Here is a 23,050-nt window from a genome sequence, read left to right as displayed (position 1 = left end):
CCCGATTCGTTACCGGGGTCACCTGGGGTCACTGACCACGCCCCCCGGGCCACGCCCCCTCCGGTGGCCACGCCCCCTCTCCCCGCGCTCGGCCCCCACCCCCCCGGGAGCTGCTGGAAGTGGCTCCGGATTGGTTGCTTCCAAAGGGGTGGGCGGGGTCGGCCCGTGACCCCGCCCCCAAGCTGTGATGTCACTCGCGGTGATGTCACCGACCCCCTCCCGCCCTGATTGGCAGCGCCCACCCCATTGAGGCCTCGCCCCATTGAGGCCCCGCCCCCCCCGATGACGTCACCCCAAGTGGTCATGTGACTCCCCCCGCTGGTGACATCACCCCCTGCTCGATGACATCACCAGTTGGTCCTGGGAAATGGGGGGGGGGGAGTGGGGGAGTGTCACGTGACCTCCACCCATGACATCAGCCCCTTGATGACGTCACTCCCCGATGGATGACATCACGTCCTATTGATGACGTCACACACCACTCATGTCCCCACCACCCCACTGATGACATCACCCACCCCGCCATGACGTCACCACCCCTCCCCCAATCACAGCCGTTCTAGTTCCACCCAACACTTTATTCCCCCCCAACCCCCACCCCCACCACGGTGGGCGGGGCCTTTCCGGCGGGTGGGAGTGGCCACGCTTGGGGGCGGGGCTCAGCCGGCGGGTGGGCGTGGCCACGCTGGGGGGCGGGGCCTCCCCCATTGCTCCCTCCCCCCTTCAACCCCCATCCAAGGGGTTGGGGCTTTGGGGGGGTGGGTCCAGCCGGGTGGGCGTGTCCGGGAGAGGGCGTGGCCAAGGTGGGCGTGGCCAAGGGGGCGTGGTCAGAGCTCCCCCCGCGCGTGCCGCATGTAGTGCAGGTGCAGCTCGGCCACCAATCCGAAGGCCCCGGGGCACTCGGTGCAGCGGAAGGGGGGAGGGGCGCTGGGGGGGGGCGGGGCGGAGCTCGGGGGAGGGGGCGGGGCCGAGGGGGAGGGGCGGGGCCGTGGGGGGGCGGGGCGGCAGCGATGGGCGCCCAGGGCGGCGGGGGCGGCGAAGCCGACGCCGCATTCGGCGCAGATGTAGTGGAGGGGGGGGGGGGCGGGGGGAGGGGCGGGGCCGGGGGAGGGGGGCGGGGCGGCGTGGGGGCGGGGCCCGGCGGCGGGGGGGCGGGGCCTCTTGCGGCCCACGTGGTAGCTGCGGTGAACCTTGAGGGCGCGGGAGGTGCCGAAGCTCCGCCCACACTCGGGGCACTCGTGCCAATCGGGGGAGGCTCCGCCCAGGGGGGGCGGGGAGGAGGAGGAGGAGGAGGCCACGCCCCCTCCGGCCACGCCCCCGCCCGCCGAGTGGGCAGCGGGGGAGGGGAAGGGGCGGAGGTCGGAGCGGCGGCGGCGGGAACCTGGGGGAGGGGAGAGATGGGGACCCAGGAGTGCCCCAGGGACCCAGGAGTGCCCCAAGGGACCCAGGAGTGCCCCAGACGGACCCAAGGGACCCAGGAGTGCCCCACGGACCCAGGAGTTCGGGGGGACCCAGGAGTGCCCCAAGGGACCCAGGAGTGCCCCAAAGGACCCAGGAGTGCCCGACAGACCCAGAAAGGACCCAGGAGTGCCCCAAGGGACCCAGGAGTGCCCCACAGATCCAGAAGGGACCCAGGGACCCAGGAGGGACCCGAGGGACCCAGGAATGCCCCAAGGACCCAGGAGTGCCCCACAGACGCAGGAGGGACCCAGGAGTGCCCCAAGGAACCCAAGAGTGCCCCAGAGACCCAAGAGGGACCCAAGAGTGCCCCAAAGGACCCAGGAGTGCCCCACAGACCCAGAAAGGACCCAGGGACCCAGGAGTGCCCCAGGGACCCAGGCGTCCGGGGTGGGGGGGAGGGGGGGGGTTGGTACCTGCACAGCCGTTGGGGGTGGGGGAGGGGCAGGTCCCGCTCTCCCCCGATGACACCGACGTTTCTGATTCGTCCTCGTCCTCGGGCGGCGCCCGCGGCCCTGGGGACCCAGGAGTTCGGGAGGGACCCAGGAGTGCCCCAAGGGACCCAGGAGTTCGGGAGGGACCCAGGAGTGCCCCAGGGACCCAGGAGTGCCCCAGGGACCCCGTACCACCAGGCGCCCCCTGGAGGCCCCGCCCCCTCCCCCCGGCCCCTCCCCCGCTCACCGGCCGCCGCTTCCTCTTCCTCCTCCTCCTCTTCCTCTTCCTCCTCGTCTTCCTCTTCCTCTTCCTCCTCCTCCTCCTCCCCCGCGAAGGCTCCGCCCTCGGCCCCGCCCGCGTCCCCCGGCCGCCGCCCGTCCGCCATCATGGCCGCCCTGCGCGGACACGCCCACTGGGGCCCTGGCCACGCCCACCGGCTCAAGCCCCGCCCACAATGCCCCAGGTCCCGCCCCCACCCCCCAAGCCCCGCCCCCAATATCCCAGGTCCCTCCCCCACCTCCAAGCCCCGCCCACAACATCCCAGGTCCCACCCACTGCCATAAGCCCCACCCACAAAGTCCCAGGCCCCGCCCACAATGCCCCAGGCCCAACACTGGCTCCCAAGTCCCGCCCACAATGTCTCAGGTCCCGCCCCCACCCCCAAGCCCCGCCCACAATAGCCCAGGTCCTGCCCACAGTCCCAAGCCCCACCCACAAAGTCCCAGGCCACGCCCACATCCCCAAGCCCCGCCCACCCCCCTGGGACCCCCCAGCAGCCCCGCCCCCCGGCTCCCAGCCCCCCCCATCGTGCCCCGAGGCCCCGCCCACAACCCCCAAGCCCCGCCCACAACGCCTCAGCCCCCCGCCCAGAGTCCCAAGCCCCGCCCACAACACCGCGGACCCCACGCGGCTCCGCCCACCCACCCCTAATCCCCGCCCACTACGGCTGAGCCCCGCCCCCTCCCACAATCCCCCGCGCGCCCGCTGCCCCTGGTTTGGGGGGGGGGGGAAGAGCGGCGGAGGTGCGGGGGGGGCGTTTCCCAGGATCCCCCGCGCGGGGTGGTGGGGTGGGGGGGGGTTGGGGGTCCCGCCCCGTTCCCAGGATCCCCCGCGCGGGGTGGGGGGGTCGGGGGGGGGCTGGGGGTCCCGCCCCGTTCCCAGGATCCCCCGCGGCCCCGCTCACCGGGCCCGGAGCCGCCGCCGCCGCCTCGGCCGCCGCTTCCGGTGCGCGCGTGCGCGGGGGGGCGGGGCCGACCCCGCCGAGAGGGAAACGCCCCCCTCCCGGAGCCACGCCCCCCCTCCCCGCTTCTCCCCACTCCCCATCGCGCATGCGGGGACACGCCCACAAGGTGCGCGTGCGCAGTGGAGGGGGGGGAGCACAGAGCAGGACGCCTGGGTCCCTCCCGAACTCCTGGGTCCCCTGTTTGAGTGCCCCCGAACGCCTGGGTCCTTGGGGCACTCCTGGGTCCCTTGGGGCACTCCTGGGTCCCTCCCGAACGCCTGGGTCCCTGGGATACTCCTGGGTCCCTTGGGGCACTCCTGGGTCCCCTGTTTGAGTGCCCCCGAACTCCTGGGTCCCCTCCCGAACTCCTGGGTCCCTCCCGCACTCCTGGGTCCTTTGGGGCACTCCTGGGTCCCTGGGGCACTCCTGGGTCCCTGGGGCACTCCTGGGTCCCTGGGGCACTCCTGGGTCCCTCCCGAACTCCTGGGTCCCTCCCCGAACTCCTGGGTCCCTCCCGAACTCCTGGGTCCTTTGGGGCACTCCTGGGTCCCTTGGGGCACTCCTGGGTCCCTCCCGAATTCCTGGGTCCCTCCCGCACTCCTGGGTCCCTTGGGGCACTCCTGGGTCCCTCCTGCACTCCTGGGTCCCTCCCGCACTCCTGGGTCCCTCCCGAACTCCTGGGTCCCCCCCGCACTCCTGGGTCCCTGAGGCCCCGCCCCCCGGTTGGGCCGCGCGTGGGTGGGGGCGGGGCCCGGGGCTGTAATTGGCGGGCGCGGGTTTTCCCGTCACGTGGCTCGCGGGGACCCAGGCGTCCGGGGCGCGGTGGGGGGGGGGAGGGTGTGCCCCGAACTCCTGGGTCCCCCCGGACGCCTGGGTCCCCGCACGTGTCCGCGGGAAAAAACCGCCCGGGGGCGGGAAACTGGGCCAAGGGGCCCGGACGCCTGGGTCCCTTGTTCTATGGGGCCCGAACTCCTGGGTCCCTTGTCCTATGGGGCCCGAACTCCTGGGTCCCTTGTTCTATGGGGCCCGAACTCCTGGGTCCCTTATTCTATGGGTCCCGAACTCCTGGGTCCCTTGTCCTATGGGTCCCGAACTCCTGGGTCCCTTGTTCTATGGGGCCCGAACTCCTGGGTCCCTTATTCTATGGGTCCCGAACTCCTGGGTCCCTTGTTCTATGGGCCCCGAACGCCTGGGTCCCTTGTTCCGTGGGTCCCGAACTCCTGGGTCCCTTGTTCTATGGGTCCCGAACTCCTGGGTCCCTTGTTCTATGGGGCCCGAACTCCTGGGTCCCTTGTTCTATGGGTCCCGAACTCCTGGGTCCCTTATCCCATGGGTCCCTGTTCCGTGGGTCCCGAACGCCTGGGTCCCTTATTCTATGGGTCCCTGTTCTGTGGGTCCCGAACTCCTGGGTCCCTTGTTCTATGGGTCCCGAACTCCTGGGTCCCTGTTCTGTGGGTCCCGAACTCCTGGGTCCCTTATTCTATGGGTCCCGAACTCCTGGGTCCCTTGTCCTATGGGGCCCGAACTCCTGGGTCCCTTGTTCTATGGGGCCCGAACTCCTGGGTCCCTTATTCTATGGGTCCCTTATTCTATGGGTCCCGAACTCCTGGGTCCCTGTTCTGTGGGTCCCGAACTCCTGGGTCCCTTATTCTATGGGTCCCGAACTCCTGGGTTCCTTGTTCTATGGGTCCCTTATTCTATGGGTCCTGTATCCTGTGGGTCCCGAACTCCTGGGTCCCTTATTCTATAGGTCCCTTATCCCATGGGTCCCTTATTCTATGGGTCCCTTGTTCTATGGGTCCCTTATTCTATGGGTCCCGAACTCCTGGGTCCCTGTTCTGTGGGTCCTGAACTCCTGGGTCCCTTATTCTATGGGTCCCGAACTCCTGGGTTCCTTGTTCTATGGGTCCCTTATTCTATGGGTCCCTTATTCTATGGGTCCTGTATCCTGTGGGTCCCGAACTCCTGGGTCCCTTATTCTATAGGTCCCTTATCCCATGGGTCCCTTATTCTATGGGTCCCTTGTTCTATGGGTCCCTTATTCTATGGGTCCCGAACTCCTGGGTCCCTGTTCTGTGGGTCCCGAACTCCTGGGTCCCTTGTTCTATGGGTCCCTTGTTCTATGGGTCCCTTATTCTATGGGTCCCTTATTCTATGGGTCCCGTATCCTGTGGGTCCCGAACTCCTGGGTCCCTTATTCTATAGGTCCCTTATCCCATGGGTCCCTTATTCTATGGGTCCCGTATCCTATGGGTCCCTTATCCCATGGGTCCCTGTTCTGTGGGTCCCGAACTCCTGGGTCCCTGTTCTGTGGGTCCCGAACTCCTGGGTCCCTTATTCTATGGGTCCCTTATTCTATGGGTCCCTTATCCCATGGGTCCCTGTTCTGTGGGTCCCGAACTCCTGGGTCCCTTATTCTATGGGTCCCTTATTCTATGGGTCCCTTATCCCATGGGTCCCGTATCCTGTGGGTCCCGAACTCCTGGGTCCCCTATTCTATGGGTCCCTTATTCTATGGGTCCCGTATCCTGTGGGTCCCGAACGCCTGGGTCCCTGTCCCGTGGGTGCCGCGCTGGTTTGTGGGGGTGGGGCCGCCTGGGTCCCTCCCGGACGCCTGGGTCCCCGCGCGGGGGCGGGGGCGGGGCGGGGGGGGGGCGGGGCGGGTTCCCCACATTCCGGGGGTTCCCGCGGGGGGCGGGGCGGGGGGGGAGGGGCGGATAAAGGGGGGGACCCCGCGTCCCCTCCCCCACCCACCCGGACCATGGGGCTGCGGCTGCTGCTGCTGCTCGGTGGGTGGGGGAGGGGGGGATGGGGGTCCCATGGGTGCTATGGGTGCTGGGGGGGGCCTATGGGTGCTATGGGGGCTATGGGGGCTATGGGGGCTATGGGGGCTATAGGGGTCCTATGGGTGCTATGGGGGCTATGGGTGCTATAGGGGTCCTATGGGTGCTATGGGGGCTATGGGGGCTATGGGGGCTATGGGGGCTATGGGGGGTCCTATGGGTGCTATAGGAGTCCTATGGGTGCTATGGGGGGGTCCTATGGGTGCTATGGGGGGGTCCTATGGGTGCTATGGGGGCTATGGGTGCTATGGGGGGTCCTATGGGTGCTATGGGTGCTGTGGGGGGTCCTATGGGTGCTATGGGTGCTATAGGGGTGCTATGGGTGCTATAGGGGGCTATGGGTGCTATAGGGGGCTATGGGGGCTATGGGTGCTATGGGGGGTCCTATGGGTCCTATGGGTGCTATAGGGGTCCTATGGGTGCTATGGGGGGGTCCTATGGGTGCTATAGGAGGCTATGGGGGCTATGGGTGCTATGGGGGGCTATGGGGGCTATGGGGGCTATGGGGGCTATGGGGGTCCTATGGGTGCTATGGGGGGCTATGGGGGCTATGGGTGCTATGGGTGCTATAGGGGTCCTATGGTTGCTATGGGGGGGTCCTATGGGTGCTATGGGGGGCTATGGGGGCTATGGGTGCTATGGGGGGCTATGGGGGCTATGGGGGGGTCCTATGGGTGCTATGGGGGGCTATGGGGGCTATGGGTGCTATGGGGGGCTATGGGGGCTATGGGGGGGTCCTATGGGTGCTATAGGGGGCTATGGGGGCTATGGGTGCTATGGGGGGTCCTATGGGTGCTATGGGGGGTCCTATGGGTGCTATGGGGGCTATGGGTGCTATGGGTGCTATGGGGGGGTCCTATGGGTGCTATGGGTCCTATGGGTGCTATGGGTCCTATGGGTGCTATAGGTGCTGTAGGGGGCTATGGGGGTTGATATGGGTGCTATGGGGGCTATGGGGGGGTCCTATGGGTGCTATAGGGGGTCCTATGGGTGCTATGGGGGGCTATGGGGGGTCCTATGGGTGCTATGGGGGGTTCTGTGGGTGCTATAGGGGGTTCCATGGGTGCTATGGGGGGCTGGGGGTTGATCTGGGTGCTATAGGGGGTTATAGGGTCCCATGGGTGCTGTGGGGTGATATGGGGGCCATAGGGGGCTATGGGGGTTCTATGGGTTGATATGGGTGCTATAGGTTCTATAGGGGGCTATGGGGGGGCTATAGGGTCCCATGGGTGCTATAGGGGGCTGCTATGGGGTGCAATAGGTCCTATAGGGGGCTCTATGGGTCCCATAGGGTGGGGTGGGGTGGGTGCCATAGGGCGCTATGGGGGCTCTTATGGGGCTATAGGGGTGCTGTGGGTGCTATGGGGCTCTATGGGGATCTATAGGGCTCCTATGGGTGCTCTAGGGGTCCTGTGGGTGCTATGGGGCTCTATAGGGTGCTATGGGGATCTATAGGGTGCTATGGGGCTCTATAGGGTGCTATGGGGATCTATAGGGTGCTATGGGGCTCTGCAGTGTCTATAGGACACTATGGGGTGCTATGGAGCTCTATGGGAATCTATAGGGTGCTATGGGGATCTATAGGGTGCTATGGGGATCTATAGGGTCTATGGGGCACCAGAGGGTTCTATGGGGCTCTGTGAGGATCTATAGGGTGCTATGGGGCTTTACAGGATCTATAGGGCACTATGGGGTGCTATGGGAATCTATAGGGTCTATAGGGCACTATAAGGATCTATGGGGATCTATAGGGTCTATGGGGCTCTATGAGGATCTATGGGGCTCTATAGGGTCTAGGGGGCTCTATGGGGCTCTATAGGCTCTATGGGGGTCTATAGGGTCTATGGGGATCTATGGGGTCTATGGGGGTCTTTAGGGTCCTAGTGGGCTCTATAGGCTCTATGGGGATCTATAGGCTCTATGGGGATCTATAGGGTCTATGGGGGTCTATAGGGTTCTATGGGGCTCTATAGGGTCTATGGGAATCTATAGGGTCCTGTGGGGGTCTATAGGGTCTATAGGGTCTATGGGCTCTATAGGGTCTAGGGGGCTCTATGGGGCTCTATAGGGTCTATGGGGCTCTATAGGGTCCTATGGGCTCTCCAGGGGTCTCCCCAGCCCCATAGGCCCCTATAGATCCCTATCTTGGCCCCTCCCCCCCAGCCGCCATTGGCTGCTGCGTGGCGGCCCCGCCCTGCCCCCGCCCCGGCCCCGCCCCGGCCCCGCCCGCCCGTGACGTCATCGACCCGGCCCCGCCCGCCCGTGACGTCATCGGCGAGGGGACCACGGCGCCCAATGAGGTCGATGGGGCGGCTCCTGCCGACGACGCCACCACCAATGGGGGCACGGCGGCCGATGACGTCATCGCCGAGGGGACGACGCCCGATGACGTCATCGCCGAGGGGACGACGCCCGATGACGTCATCAGCCAGGGGACAGAGCCCAATGGGGACCCCACTGGGGTCTATGGGGGCGACTCCAGCACAACGGGAAACGTCACCGAGGCTCCCGTTGGGGACAATGGGGACGTCACCACCATTGGGGACAGCGATGACGTCACCACCATTGGGGACAGCGATGACGTCACCACCAACGGGGACGTCGTATTGGATGTGACCCAGCAGCCCGGTGCCACCAGTGACCCCAATGGGGACCCCACTGGGCTCTATGGGGGCTCAACCACCATTGGGGACAATGGGGACGTCACCACCATTGGGGACAATGGGGACATCACCACCAATGGGGACGTTGGCACTGGGTCCCCCATAGGTGACAATGGGGACGTCACCACCAATGGGGACATTGGCACTGGGTCCCCCATAGGTGACAATGGGGACGTCACCACCATTGGGGACGTTGGCACTGGGTCCCCCATAGGTGACAATGGGGACGTCACCACCATTGGGGACGTTGGCACTGGGTCCCCCATAGGTGACAATGGTGACGTCACCACCAATGGGGACGTTGCCACTGGGTCCCCCATAGGTGACAATGGTGACGTCACCACCAATGGGGACACCAATGTGGGACCAACCGGCCAATCGGGTGCCACCTGTGGCCATGGGGACACTTGGGGACGCGTCACCGAGGTCTATGGGGACGTCACCACCAATGGGGACGTTGGCTCCGCCCACCCGGGGTGTGACAGTGGTGACGTCACCACCAATGGGGACGTCGTATTGGATGTGACCCAGCAGCCCGGTGTCACCAGTGACCCCAATGGGGACCCCACTGGGCTCTATGGGGGCTCAACCACCATTGGGGACAATGGGGACGTCACCACCATTGGGGACAATGGGGACATCACCACCAATGGGGACAATGGGGACGTCACCACCATTGGGGACAATGGGGACGTCACCACCAATGGGGACGTTGGCACTGGGTCCCCCATAGGTGACAATGGTGACGTCACCACCATTGGGGACGTTGGCACTGGGTCCCCCATAGGTGACAATGGGGACGTCACCACCATTGGGGACAATGGGGACGTCACCACCATTGGGGACGTTGGCACGGGGTCCCCCATAGGTGACAATGGTGACGTCACCACCATTGGGGACGTTGGCACGGGGTCCCCCATAGGTGACAATGGTGACGTCACCACCATTGGGGACGTTGGCACTGGGTCCCCCATAGGTGACAATGGTGACGTCACCACCAATGGGGACACCAATGTGGCACCAACCGACCAATCAGGTGCCACCTGCGTCCACGGGGACACTTGGGGACGCGTCACCGAGGTCTATGGGGACGTCACCACCAATGGGGACGTTGGCCCCGCCCACCCGGGGTGTGACAGTGGTGACGTCACCACCAATGGGGACGTCGTATTGGATGTGACCCAGCAGCCCGGTGCCACCAGTGACCCCAATGGGGACCCCACTGGGCTCTATGGGGGCGTCACCACCATTGGGGACAATGGGGACGTCACCACCATTGGGGACAATGGGGACGTCACCACCAATGGGGACAATGGGGACGTCACCACCATTGGGGACGTTGGCACTGGGTCCCCCATAGGTGACAATGGGGACGTCACCACCAATGGGGACACCAATGTGGGACCAACCGACCAATCAGGTGCCACCTGCGTGCATGGGGACACTTGGGGACGCGTCACCGAGGTCTATGGGGACGTCACCACCAATGGGGGCGTTGGCCCCGCCCACCCGGGCTGTGACAGTGGTGACGTCACCACCAATGGGGACGTCGTATTGGATGTGACCCAGCAGCTCGGTGCCACCAGTGACCCCAATGGGGACCCCACTGGGCTCTATGGGGACGCCACCACCATTGGGGACAATGGGGACGTCACCACCATTGGGGACAATGGGGACGTCACCACCAATGGGGACCTTGGCACTGGGTCCCCCATAGGTGACAATGGGGACGTCACCACCAATGGGGACATTGGCACTGGGTCCCCCATTGGTGACAATGGTGACGTCACCACCAATGGGGACACCAATGTGGCACCAACCGACCAATCAGGTGCCACCTGTGGCCACGGGGACACTTGGGGACGCGTCACCGAGGTCTATGGGGACGTCACCACCAATGGGGACGTTGGCCCCGCCCACCCGGGGTGTGACAGTGGTGACGTCACCACCAATGGGGACGTCGTATTGGATGTGACCCAGCAGCCCGGTGCCACCAGTGACCCCAATGGGGACCCCACTGGGCTCTATGGGGGCTCAACCACCATTGGGGACAATGGGGACGTCACCACCAATGGGGACGTTGGCACTGGGTCCCCCATAGGTGACAATGGTGACGTCACCACCAATGGGGACCTTGGCACTGGGTCCCCCATAGGTGACAATGGTGACGTCACCACCAATGGGGACACCAATGTGGGGCCAACCGACCAATCGGGTGCCACCTGCGTCCATGGGGACACTTGGGGACGCGTCACCCAGGTCTATGGGGACGTCACCACCAATGGGGACGTTGGCTCCGCCCACCCGGGGTGTGACAGTGGTGACGTCACCACCAATGGGGACGTCGTATTGGATGTGACCCAGCAGCCCGGTGCCACCAGTGACCCCAATGGGGACCCCACTGGGCTCTATGGGGGCTCAACCACCAATGGGGACAATGGGGACGTCACCACCATTGGGGACAATGGGGACGTCACCACCAATGGGGACATTGGCACTGGGTCCCCCATAGGTGACAATGGGGACGTCACCACCAATGGGGACGTTGGCACTGGGTCCCCCATGGGTGACAATGGTGACGTCACCACCAATGGGGACACCAATGTGGGACCAACCGGCCAATCAGGTGCCACCTGCGTCCATGGGGACACTTGGGGACGCGTCACCGAGGTCTATGGGGACGTCACCACCAATGGGGACGTTGGCCCCGCCCACCCGGGGTGTGACAGTGGTGACGTCACCACCAATGGGGACGTCGTATTGGATGTGACCCAGCAGCCCGGTGCCACCAGTGACCCCAATGGGGACCCCACTGGGCTCTATGGGGGCGTCACCACCATTGGGGACAATGGGGACGCCACCACCATTGGGGACAATGGGGACGTCACCACCAATGGGGACGTTGGCACTGGGTCCCCCATAGGTGACAATGGGGACGTCACCACCAATGGGGACGTTGGCACTGGGTCCCCCATAGGTGACAATGGGGACGTCACCACCATTGGGGACAATGGGGACGTCACCACCAATGGGGACGTTGGCACTGGGTCCCCCATAGGTGACAATGGTGACGTCACCACCAATGGGGACACCAATGTGGGACCAACCGGCCAATCAGGTGCCACCTGCGTCCATGGGGACACTTGGGGACGCGTCACCGAGGTCTATGGGGACGTCACCACCAATGGGGACGTTGGCTCCGCCCACCCGGGGTGTGACAGTGGTGACGTCACCACCAATGGGGACGTCGTATTGGATGTGACCCAGCAGCCCGGTGCCACCAGTGACCCCAATGGGGACCCCACTGGGCTCTATGGGGGCTCAACCACCAATGGGGACAACGATGACGTCACCACCGATGGGGGCGTGGTCACCGGGTCCCCCATTGGTGCCCATGACGCCCATGACGTCCTGGGGGAGGCCCCGCCCCCTCCCCCCCTCTGCCCGCCCCCTCCCCCCCCCGCCACGCTGAGGGCGGGGCCACAGGGGCTCAGCAGCCCCGCCCCCACCCTCCGGCCCCTCCCCCTCCTGCTGCTGCTGCCCCTCCCCCTGCTGCTGCACTGAGGGACCCAGGAGTGCCCCAAGGGACCCAGGAGTGCCCCAGGGAACCCAGGAGTTCGGGAGGGACCCAGGAGTTCGGGAGGGACCCAGGAGTGCCCCAAGGGACCCAGGAGTTCGGGGGGGTCCCAGTTGTAATGAATAAAACTCAATGGGATTGATCAACTCTGTGTGAGATCATTGGGGGACCCAGGCGTCCGGGAGGGACCCCGGAGTTCGGGGGGGACCCAGGAGTTCGGGGGGGGACCCAGGAGTTCGGGGAGGGACCCAGGAGTTCGGGAGGGACCCAGGAGTTCGGGGAGGGACCCAGGAGTTCGGGAGGGACCCAGGAGTTCGGGGGGGACCCAGGAGTGCCCCAAGGGACCCAGGAGTTCGGCGGGGGACCCAGGAGTTCGGGAGGGACCCAGGAGTTCGGGGAGGGACCCAGGAGTTCGGGGGGGGACCCAGGAGTTCGGGAGGGACCCAGGAGTTCGGGGAGGGACCCAGGAGTTCGGGGAGGGACCCAGGAGTTCGGGAGGGACCCAGGAGTGCCCCAGGGACCCAGGAGTTCGGGGGGGACCCAGGAGTTCGGGGGGGGTGGGGGTGCCCGGAGGCTCCGCCCCCTGCCCATTCCCGAACTCCTGGGTCCCCTCTCCGGTGCCTCCCCCTCCCCCCCCATTATTCCTCCCTCATTAATTAAAGCTCGTTAATTGCTGCTGAGCCCGGGGGGGGGAGGGGAGCCCGGACGCCTGGGTCCCTTCCCACCCCTCCCCCCCCCGGCCCGCCCCGCCCTGCCCCCCGGGGGGACCCAGGCGTTCGGGCCCCACCTGTGTGGGGCGGGGCGCCCCTCCCCCCCCGCTATGGGGTGAGTCACGTGGGGGGTGAATCAGGGCGGGGGGGGATCTATGGGGCTGGGTTAGGGGGCGGAGCTATGGGGCTGGGTTAGGGGTCTATGGGGCTGGGTTATGGGGGGGATCTATGGGGTTGGTTTAGGGGTCTATGGGGCTGGGTTAGGGGTCTATGGGGCTGGGTTATGGGGGGGATCTATGGGGCTGGGTTAGGGGTCTATGGGTCTATGGGGCTGGGTTATGGGGGGATCTATGGGGCTGGGTTAGGGGTCTATGGGGCTGGGTTATGGGGGGGATCTATGGGGTTGGTTTAGGGGTCTATGGGGCTGGGTTAGGGGTCTATGGGGCTGGGTTATGGGGCGGAGCTATGGGGCTGGGTTAGGGGTCTATGGGGCTGGGGTTTGGGTCTGTGGGGCTGGGTTAAGGGGTGGATCTATGGGGCAGATCAATGGGGCCGGGCTATAACACAGCTCTATGGGGCAGGATCTATAGGGCAGGATCTATGGGGCAGGACCTATGTGGCAGCTCTATGGGGCAGCTCTATGGGACAGGATCTATGGGGCAGGATCTATGGGGCAGGACCTATGTGGCAGCTCTATGGGGCAGCTCTATGGGGCAGGATCTATGGGACAGGATCTATGGGGCTGGGCTATAACACAGCTCTATCAGACAGGATCTATGGGGCAGGATCTATGGGGCAGGACCTATGGGGCTGGGCTATAACACAGCTCTATCAGACAGGATCTATGGGGCAGGACCTATGGGGCAGCTCTATCAGACAGGATCTATGGGGCAGGATCTGTGGGGCAGGACCTATGGGGCAGGACCTATGGGGTGGGCTATAACACAGCTCTATGGGGCAGGATCTATGGGTCAGGACCTATGGGGCTGGGCTATAACACAGCTCTATGGGGCAGGATCTATGGGTCAGGACCTATGGGGCTGGGCTATAACACAGCTCTATGGGGCAGGATCTATGGGGCAGGATCTATGGGGCAGGACCCATGGGGCCGCTCCGTGGGTCCCTGGGCCCTATGGGGCGGGGCCCCCCCCGGCGGCCCCGCCCCCGCCCCGCCCGGTTCCCGCGCCCATAAGTGGGGGCGGCGGCCGCGCCCCACGGAAGAACCCGCGATGTGGGGCTGGGACGTGGGGGGAGCCCCGGGGGGGCTGCGGCTGCTGCTGCTGCTGCTGCCAGGTGCCACTTGGGGGGCTGGGGCACTTGGGGGGCTGGGGGACTTGTGGGGCGCTTGGGGGGCTGAGGGACATGGGGGGCACTTGGGGGGCTGAGGGTCATGTGGGGACTTGGGGGGCTGGGGGACATGGGGGGCACTTGGGGGGCACTTGGGGGGCTGAGGGACTTATGGGGCGCTTGGGGGGCTGAGGGCACTTGGGGGACTGGGGGCACTTGGGGGGCTGAGGGACATGGGGGTACTTGGGGGGCTGGGGCACTTGGGGGGCTGGGGGGCACTTGGGGGGCTGAGAGACTTATGGGGCGCTTGGGGGGCTGAGGGACATGGGGGCACTTGGGGGGCTGGGGGACTTGTGGGGCACTTGGGGGGCTGGGGGACATGGGGGGCTGGGGGGAGCTTGGGGGGCTGGGGACATGGGGGGCATCTGGGGGACATGGGGGGCACTTGGGGGGCTGAGGGAACTTGGGGGGCTGAGGGCCATGGGGGGCTGGGGACTTACGGGGAACTTGGGGGGCTGGGGGACATGGGGGGCACTTGGGGGACTGGGGGGAACTTGGGGGGCTGAGAGACTTATGGGGCGCTTGGGGGGGCTGAGGGACATGGGGGGCTGGGGGGAGCTTGGGGGGCTGAGGGACATGGGGGGCACTTGGGGGGCTGAGGGACTTATGGGGCACTTGGGGGGCTGAGGGACATGGGGGGCACTTGGGGGGCTGAGAGACTTATGGGGCACTTGGGGGGCTGGGAACTTATGGGGCACTTAGGGGGCTGGGGACATGGGGGGCACTTGGGGGGCTGGGGACTTATGGGGCACTTGGGGGGCTGAGGGAACTTGGGGGGCTGGGGACATGGGGGGCACCTGGGGGACATGGGGGGAACTTGGGGGGCTGGGGACTTGTGGGGCACTTGGGGGTCTGGGGAGAACTTGGGGGACTGAGGGACATGGGGGCACTTGGGGGGCTGAGGGAACTTGGGGGGCTGGGGGGAGCTTGGGGGGCTGGGGACATGGGGGGCACTTGGGGGGCTGAGGGTCATGTGGGGACTTGGGGGGCTGGGGGACATGGGGGGCACTTGGGGGGCTGGGGGGAACTTGGGGGGCTGAGAGACTTATGGGGCACTTGGGCTGGGAACTTATGGGGCACTTAGGGGGCTGGGGGACATGGGGAGCACTTGGGGGGCTGAGGGTCATGTGGGGCACTTGGGGGGCTGAAGGACATGGGGGGCACCTGGGGGGCTGGGGACTTATGGGGCACTTGGGGGGCTGAGGGCCATGGGGGCACTTGGGGGGCTGGGAGGCACTTGGGGGACTGGGGGGAACTTGGGGGGCTGAGGGACTTATGGGGCGCTTGGGGGGGCTGAGGGACATGGGGGGCTGGGGGGAGCTTGGGGGGCTGAGGGACATGGGGGGCACTTGGGGGGCTGGGGGGAACTTGGGGGGCTGAGAGACTTATGGGGCACTTGGGCTGGGAACTTATGGGGCACTTAGGGGGCTGGGGGACATGGGGAGCACTTGGGGGGCTGAGGGACTTATGGGGCACTTGGGGGGCTGAGGGACATGGGGGGCACTTGGGGGGCTGAAGGACATGGGGGGCACCTGGGGGGCTGGGGACTTATGGGGCACTTGGGGGGCTGAGGGCCATGGGGGGCACTTGGGGGGCTGGGAGGCACTTGGGGGACTGGGGGGAACTTGGGGGGCTGAGGGACTTATGGGGCGCTTGGGGGGCTGAAGGACATGGGGGGCTGGGGGGAGCTTGGGGGGCTGGGGACATGGGGGGCACTTGGGGGGCTGAGGGACTTATGGGGCACTTGGGGGGCTGAGGGTCATGGGGGGCGCTTGGGGGGCTGGGAGGCACTTGGGGGACTGGGGGGAACTTGGGGGGCTGAGGGACTTATGGGGCGCTTGGGGGGCTGAAGGACATGGGGGGCTGGGGGGAGCTTGGGGGGCTGGGGACATGGGGGCACCTGGGGGGCTGGGGACTTATGGGGAACTTGGGGGGCTGGGGACATGGGGGCACTTGGGGGGCTGGGGACTTATGGGGCACTTCGGGGGCTGAGGGACATGTGGGGCACTTGGGGGACTGGGGGGAACTTGGGGGGCTGAGGGACTTATGGGGCACTTGGGGGGCTGGGGACTTATGGGGCACTTGGGGGGCTGGGGGGCACTTGGGGGGCTGAGGGACTTATGGGGCGCTTGGGGGGCTGGGAGACATGTGGGGCACTTGGGGGGTCTATATCTATGGGTCAGTATCTATGGGTCCGTATCTCTCTATGGGTCTCTATGGGTCTCTATGGGTGTCTATGGGTCAGGATCTATGGGTCTGTATCTCTCTATGGGGCAGGATCTATGGGTCTCGAGTGCCTGCACTGTGGGTTGGTATCTATGGGTCTCTATAGGTCCCTATGGGTCTCTATAGGTCCCTATGGGTCTCTATGGGTCCCTATGGGTCAGACCTATGGGTCTATGGGTCCCTATGGGTCTCAATGGGTCAGGATCTATGGGTCTATGGGTCCCTATGGGTCAGATCTATGGGTCCCTATGGGTCAGACCTGTGGGTCTATGGGTCCCTATGGGGCAGGCTCTATGGGTCCCTATGGGTCTCTATGGGTCTCTCTGGGTCCCTATGGGGCGGGCTCTATGGGTCTCTATGGGTCCCTATGGGTCTCTATGGGTCTCTATGGGTCTCTATGGGTCCCTATGGGTCTCTATGGGGCAGGCTCCATGGGTCCCTATGGGTCCCTATGGGTCACTATGGGTCCCTATGGGTCTCTATGGGTCTCTATGGGTCTCTATGGGTCCCTATGGGTCTCCATGGGTCCCTATGGTCTCTATGGGGCAGGCTCCATGGGTCTCTATGGGTCCCTATGGGTCCCTATGGGTCCCTATGGGTCTCTATGGGTCCCTATGGGTCTCCATGGGTCCCTATGGGTCTCTATGGGGCAGGCTCTATGGGTCTCTGTGGGTCTCTATGGGCCCCTATGGGTCCGTATGTGTCCCTATGGGTCTCTATGGGGCAGGCTCCATGGGTCTCTATGGGTCTCTATGGGTCCCTATGGGTCTCTATGGGGCAGGCTCCATGGGTCCCTATGGGTCTCTATGGGTCCCTATGGGTCTCCATGGGTCTCTATGGGTCTCCATGGGTCTCCATGGGTCCCTATGGGTCCCTATGGGTCCCTATGGGTCTCTATGGGTCCCTATGGGTCTCCATGGGTCCCTATGGGTCCCTATGGGTCTCTATGGGTCTCTATGGGGCAGGCTCCATGGGTCTCGAGTGCCTGCGCTGTGGGTCGGACGCCGGGCGCTGCCGTGGGGCCGAAGTCGTCTCCTGCCCCATAGGGAGCGACGTCTGCGTCGAGGCCCTCGGGGGCGTGGCCTGGAGTGAGTGCCGGACGCCTGGGTCCCTCCCGAACTCCTGGGTCCCTCCCGAACTCCTGGGTCCCTCCCCGAACTCCTGGGTCCCTCCCGGACTCCTGGGTTCCTCCTGAACTCCTGGGTTCCCCCCCGCACTCCTGGGTCCCTCCCCGAACTCCTGGGTCCCTCCCCGAACTCCTGGGTCGCTCCCGAACTCCTGGGTCCCTCCCGCAGGTCACGGGCGGTTCTGGCTGGGGGGGCGGGGCTGTGGGCGGGGCCAGCCCGGAAGCCACGCCCGCGCGCTCCAGCTGGCCGGGCTCGTGCTGTTTTCCCGCCGGCGCCAATGCCGGGAGGGGCGGGGCTGCAACGCGGAACTTCCGCTCGGAGAGGAAGGGGCGCTGCCCGACGTCGGTACGGACCGGAAGTGGGCGGGGCGAGGGGTGGGGGGGGGAGAGGGGGGTGAATGGGGGCAATGGGAGGGGCTGGGAGGAACTGGGGGGGTCAATGGGGGTCAGTGGGGGATCAGTGGGGTTAATGGGAGTCAATGGGGGTCAATGGGGTCAGTGGGGTGAATGGGGGGCAATGGGGTCAATGGGGTCAATGGGGGTCAATGGGGATCAATGGGGGCAATGGAAGTCAATGGGATCAGTGGGGGTCAATGGGGTCAATGGGGTCAATGGGGGGCAATGGGGGACAATGGGGATCAATGGGGGTCAATGGGGGTAAATGGGGTCAATGGGGGTCAGTGGGGGTCAATGGGAATCAATGAGGGGTCAGTGGGGGTCAATGGGTTCAATGGAAGTCAATGGGGGTCAAAGGGGTCAGTGGGGGTCAATAGGAGTCAATGGAAGTCAATGGGGGTCAATGGGTATCAATGGGGTTAATGGGGGTCAATGGGGTCAATGGGGTCAATGGGGGTCAATGGGGTCAATGGGGGGAATGGGGATCAATGAGGAGTCAGTGGGGGTCAGTGGGGTCAATGGGATCAATGGAGTCAATGGGGGTCAATGGGGGTCAATGGGGATCAATGGGGTCAATGGTGGGCAGTGGGGGGCAATGGGGATCAATGGGGTCAATGGGGTCAATGGTGGGCAATGGGGGGCAATGGGGATCAATGGGGTCAATGGGGTCAATGGTGGGCAATGGGGGGCAATGGGGATCAATGGGGTCAATGGGGTCAATGGTGGGCAATGGGGGGCAATGGGGATCAATGAGGGGTCAGTGGGGTCAATGGGATCAATGGGGGTCAATGGGGGTTAATGGGAATCAATGTGGGTCAATGGGAGTCAATGGGAATCAATGGGGGTCAATGGGGTCAATGGGGTCAATGGGGGTTAATGGGAATCAATGGGGGTCAATGGGGGTCAGTGGGGGTCAATGGGGTCAATGGTGGGCAATGGGGATCAATGGGGTTCAATGGGGGTCAGTGGGGGTCAATGGGGTCAATGGGAGTCAATGGGAGTCAATGGGAGTCAATGGGGATCAATGGGGGTCAAAAGGGGCAATGGAGGCAATGGGGATCAGTGGGGTTAGTGGGGGTCAATAGGAGTCAGTGGAAGTCAATGGGGGTCAATGGGGGTCAATAGGAGTCAATGGGGGTCAATGGGGATCAATGGGGTCAATGGGGGTCAATGGGGGCAATGGGGTCAATGGTGGGCAGTGGGGGGCAATGGGGATCAATGGGGGGTCAGTGGGGTTCAATGGGGTCAATGGTGGGCAATGGGGGGCAATGGGGATCAATGAGGGGTCAGTGGGGGTCAGTGGGGTCAATGGGGGTCAAAGGAATAAATGGGGGTCAGTGGGGGTTAATGGGAATGGGGGTCAATGGGGTCAGTGGGGGTCAGTGGGGTCAATGGGGTTAATGGGGGTCAATGGGGTCAATGGGGGTCAATAGGAGTCAATGGGGTCAATGGGGTCAATGGGGGGCAATGGGGATCAATGAGGGGTCAGTGGGGGTCAGTGGGGTCAATGGGGGTTAATGAAGTCAATGGGGGTCAATGGGGTCAATGGGGTCAGTGGGGATCAGTGGGGATCAGTGGGGTCAATGGGGATCAATGGGGTCAATGGGGTCAATGGGGTCAATGAGGTCAATGAGGTCAATGCGGTCAAAAGGGGGGATCAATGTGGTCCGTACTGGTCCGTACTGGTCCACACTGGCCCACCCGTCTCTGGCCCCGCCCCCAGGCCCCTCCAGCCCGGCGCCGCCCAATGGGCTGCGTTGTTTCGGGTGCCCGGACGAGGGCCCCTGCACCTCCCCCACCGTGGTTCACTGCGCCGGGGACCAGCGCCTCTGCTTCCATGGCAACGTCACCATCGCCCTGGGTACGGCCAATGGGGGCGAGGGGGTGGGGCCTGGCTGCCACTGATGGGGGCGTGGCCTCCTGGTCGCCGTGGCAACCCAGTGCGGCCCTGGGGTCAATGGGGGTCAATGGGGTCAATGGGGTCAATGGGAGTCAATGAGGGTCAATGGGGGTCAATGGGGTCAATGGGGGTCAATGGGGGTCAATGGGGATCAGTGGGGGTCAATGGGGGTCAATGGGGGTCAATGGGGTCAATGGGTATCAATGGTGATCAGTTGGGGGTCAATGGGGGTCAATGGGGATCAGTGGGGGTCAATGGAGTCAATGGGGTCAATGGGGGTCAATGGAGATCAATGGGGTCAATGGGGGTCAATGGGGGTCAATGGGGGTCAATGGGAGTCAATGTGGATCAATGGGGGTCTATGGGGGTCTATGGGGTCAATGGGGGTTCAATGGGCGGCAATGGGATCAATGGGGGTCAATGCGGTCAATGGGGATCAATGGGGTCAATGGGGGTCAATGTGGATCAGTGGGGGTCATGGGGGTCTATGGGGTCAATGGGGATCAATGGGAGTCAATGGGAGTCAATGCGGGTTAGTGGGGTCAATGGGGGTCAGTGGGGTCAATGGGGATCAATGGGGGTCAATGGGGGTCATGGGGGTCAATGGGGTCAATGAGGATCAATGGGGGTCATGGGGGTCAGTGGGGTCAATGGAGATCAATGGAGATCAATGGGGTCAATGGGGGTCAATGGGGGTCAATGGGGGTCAATGGGGTCAATGGAGATCAATGGGGTCAATGGGGGTCAATGGGGGTCAATGGAGTCAATGGGGTCAATGGGGGTCAATGGGGGTCAATGGGGTCAATGGAGTCAATGGGGTCAATGGGGTCAATGGGGGTCAATGGAGATCAATGGGGTCAATGGGGTCAATGGGGTCAATGGGGGTTCAATGGGCGGCAATGGGATCAATGGGGGTCAATGCGGTCAATGGGGATCAATGGGGTCAATGGGGGTCAATGTGGATCAGTGGGGGTCATGGGGGTCTATGGGGTCAATGGGGATCAATGGGAGTCAATGGGAGTCAATGCGGGTTAGTGGGGTCAATGGGGGTCAGTGGGGTCAATGGGGATCAATGGGGGTCAATGGGGGTCATGGGGGTCAATGGGGTCAATGAGGATCAATGGGGGTCATGGGGGTCAGTGGGGTCAATGGAGATCAATGGAGATCAATGGGGTCAATGGGGGTCAATGGGGGTCAATGGGGTCAATGGAGATCAATGGGGTCAATGGGGGTCAATGGGGGTCAATGGGGGTCAATGGAGTCAATGGGGTCAATGGGGGTCAATGGGGGTCAATGGGGGTCAATGGGGTCAATGGGGGTCAATGGAGATCAATGGGGTCAATGGGGGTCAATGGAGGTCAATGGGGGTCAATGGGGTCAATGGGGATCAATGGGGATCAGTGGGGGTCAATGGGGGTCAATGGGGGTCAATGGGGGTCAATGCGGTCAATGGGGATCAATGGGGGTCAATGGGATCAATCGGGGTCAACGGGAGTCAATAGGGATCAATGGGGTCAATGGGGGTCAATAGGAGTCAATGGGGATCAGTGGGGTCAATGGGGATCAATGGGGGTCAGTGGGGTGATAGGGATCAATGGGGTCAATGGGGGTCAATGGCATCAATGGGGGTCAGTGAGGTCAATGGGGATCAATGGGGATCAATGGGGGCCAATGGGGGTCAATGGGAGTCAATGGGGTCAATGGGAGTCAATGGGGAACAATGGGGGTCAATGAGGGTCAATGGGATCAATCGGGGTCAACGGGAGTCAATGGGAGTCAATGGGGGTCAATGGGAGTCAATGGGGATCAATCAGGGTCAACAGGAGTCAATGGGGGTCAGTGGGGTCAATGGGGGTGAACGGGAGTCAATGGGGGTCAATGGGGGTCAATGGGGTCAATGGGGGTCAATGGGGGTCAATGGGGTCAACGGTGATCAATGGGGTCACCATGCCAACCAATAGCAGGCTGTGGATGGGCGGGGCCAAGAGACCCTAGAGGCAGGGTGGGCGTGGCCTATGGTGACGCCCCGCCCCCCTTACCCCCCCAGGCGACCGGCGGCTGTGGCGGGAGGTTCGGGGCTGCGCCCGCGGCCCCGAGTGCTCGGAGGAGCCGCGTGGGGACGGGGACGCGGGGCTGAGCGGCTCCTGCTGCCACGGGGAGCTCTGCAACGCGCCCCACGGCGGCCTCTTCGCCCCACACCTGCCCCGCCTGCAGCTGCTGCCCCACGGCCACGCCCCCACGGCCGCGCCCGGCCACGCCAAGATGGCCGCCGCAACCAAGATGGCCGCCGCCACCAAGATGGCTGCCGCAACCAAGATGGCCGCCGCCACCAAGATGGCCGCCGAAACCAAGATGGCCGCCGCCACCAAGATGGCCGCCGCCAATGGGGGCGTTGGTGGTGATGTCATTGGGGTCAATGGTGATGTCATTGGGGTCAACGGTGATGACGATGGGGACGTCAATGGAGGGAAGGACGGCGCCAAGATGGCCGCCGGGGGCAATGGCGTCAATGGTGATGTCATTGGGGTCAATGGTGATGTCATTGGGGTCAATGGTGATGTCATCGGGGTCAACGGAAGCGTCATTGGGGTCAATGGTGGGAAGGACGGCGCCAATATGGCCGCCGGGGGCAATGGTGATGTCATCGGGGGCAATGGTGATGTCATCGGGGTCAATGGTGATGTCATCGGGGGCAATGGAAGCGTCAATGGGGTCAACGGTGATGTCACCGGGGTCAATGGTGATGTCACCGGAGTCAACGGTGACGTCATCAGGGTCAATGCAAGCGTCAATGGGGTCAACGGTGATGTCACCAGGGTCAACGGTGACGTCATCAGGGTCAATGGAAGCGTCATTGGTGACGTCAATGGCGCCAAGGGCAAAGCCAACATGGCCGCCGGGGCCAACGGTGACGTCAGCGGTGACGTCAGCACCAAGATGGCCGCCGGCAGAGCCGGGCGCCCCCCCGAAGGAAAGGGCGGGACCAAGGGGCCGGTGGGGCGGGGCCACCCCATGGGCGGGGCCTTTTGGCTCCTCCCCCTGCTGCTCTGGCCCCTCCTCTAAAGGAGGGAGGGGCCAAACAAGCCCCACCCCCCAATCACAGGGGCCAATAAACGGTTGTGGTGGAACAAGGGGGTGGAGTCGGAT

General features: G+C 64.4%; 3 protein-coding genes across 3 annotated transcripts; 2 read left to right on the top strand and 1 right to left on the bottom strand.

The window, feature by feature from the left end:
• Positions 1-557: 557 nt before the first annotated feature.
• Positions 558-3,231, bottom strand: ZNF576 (zinc finger protein 576). Its single transcript, XM_065859716.2, has 4 exons — positions 3,077-3,231; positions 2,140-2,288; positions 1,875-1,973; positions 558-1,381 (listed from the first exon to the last, which is right to left on the bottom strand). Exons 1-4 carry the CDS (start codon positions 3,214-3,216, stop codon positions 828-830), a joined length of 942 nt encoding a protein of 313 aa, XP_065715788.2. The 5' UTR covers positions 3,217-3,231; the 3' UTR covers positions 558-827.
• Positions 3,232-5,875: 2,644 nt separating this feature from the next.
• LOC139825922 (uncharacterized) lies at positions 5,876-10,185 on the top strand. Its single transcript, XM_071800521.1, has 3 exons — positions 5,876-5,904; positions 8,122-9,822; positions 10,145-10,185. The coding sequence occupies exons 1-3, from the start codon at positions 5,877-5,879 to the stop codon at positions 10,183-10,185; spliced, it is 1,770 nt and encodes a 589-aa protein (XP_071656622.1). The 5' UTR covers position 5,876.
• A 3,900-nt stretch (positions 10,186-14,085) lies between these two features.
• Positions 14,086-23,020, top strand: LYPD3 (LY6/PLAUR domain containing 3). The gene is made up of 5 exons (XM_071800510.1): positions 14,086-14,201; positions 17,447-17,569; positions 17,777-17,953; positions 19,727-19,864; positions 21,951-23,020. The coding sequence occupies exons 1-5, from the start codon at positions 14,138-14,140 to the stop codon at positions 22,964-22,966; spliced, it is 1,518 nt and encodes a 505-aa protein (XP_071656611.1). The 5' UTR covers positions 14,086-14,137; the 3' UTR covers positions 22,967-23,020.
• Positions 23,021-23,050: the final 30 nt, after the last annotated feature.

The sequence above is a fragment of the Patagioenas fasciata genome, chromosome 31 (assembly GCF_037038585.1).
Source record: "Patagioenas fasciata isolate bPatFas1 chromosome 31, bPatFas1.hap1, whole genome shotgun sequence".
NCBI lineage: Eukaryota > Metazoa > Chordata > Aves > Columbiformes > Columbidae > Patagioenas > Patagioenas fasciata.
The sequence above is the reverse complement of the archived record's forward strand: the minus strand, read 5'-3'. Positions and strand labels throughout refer to the sequence as shown.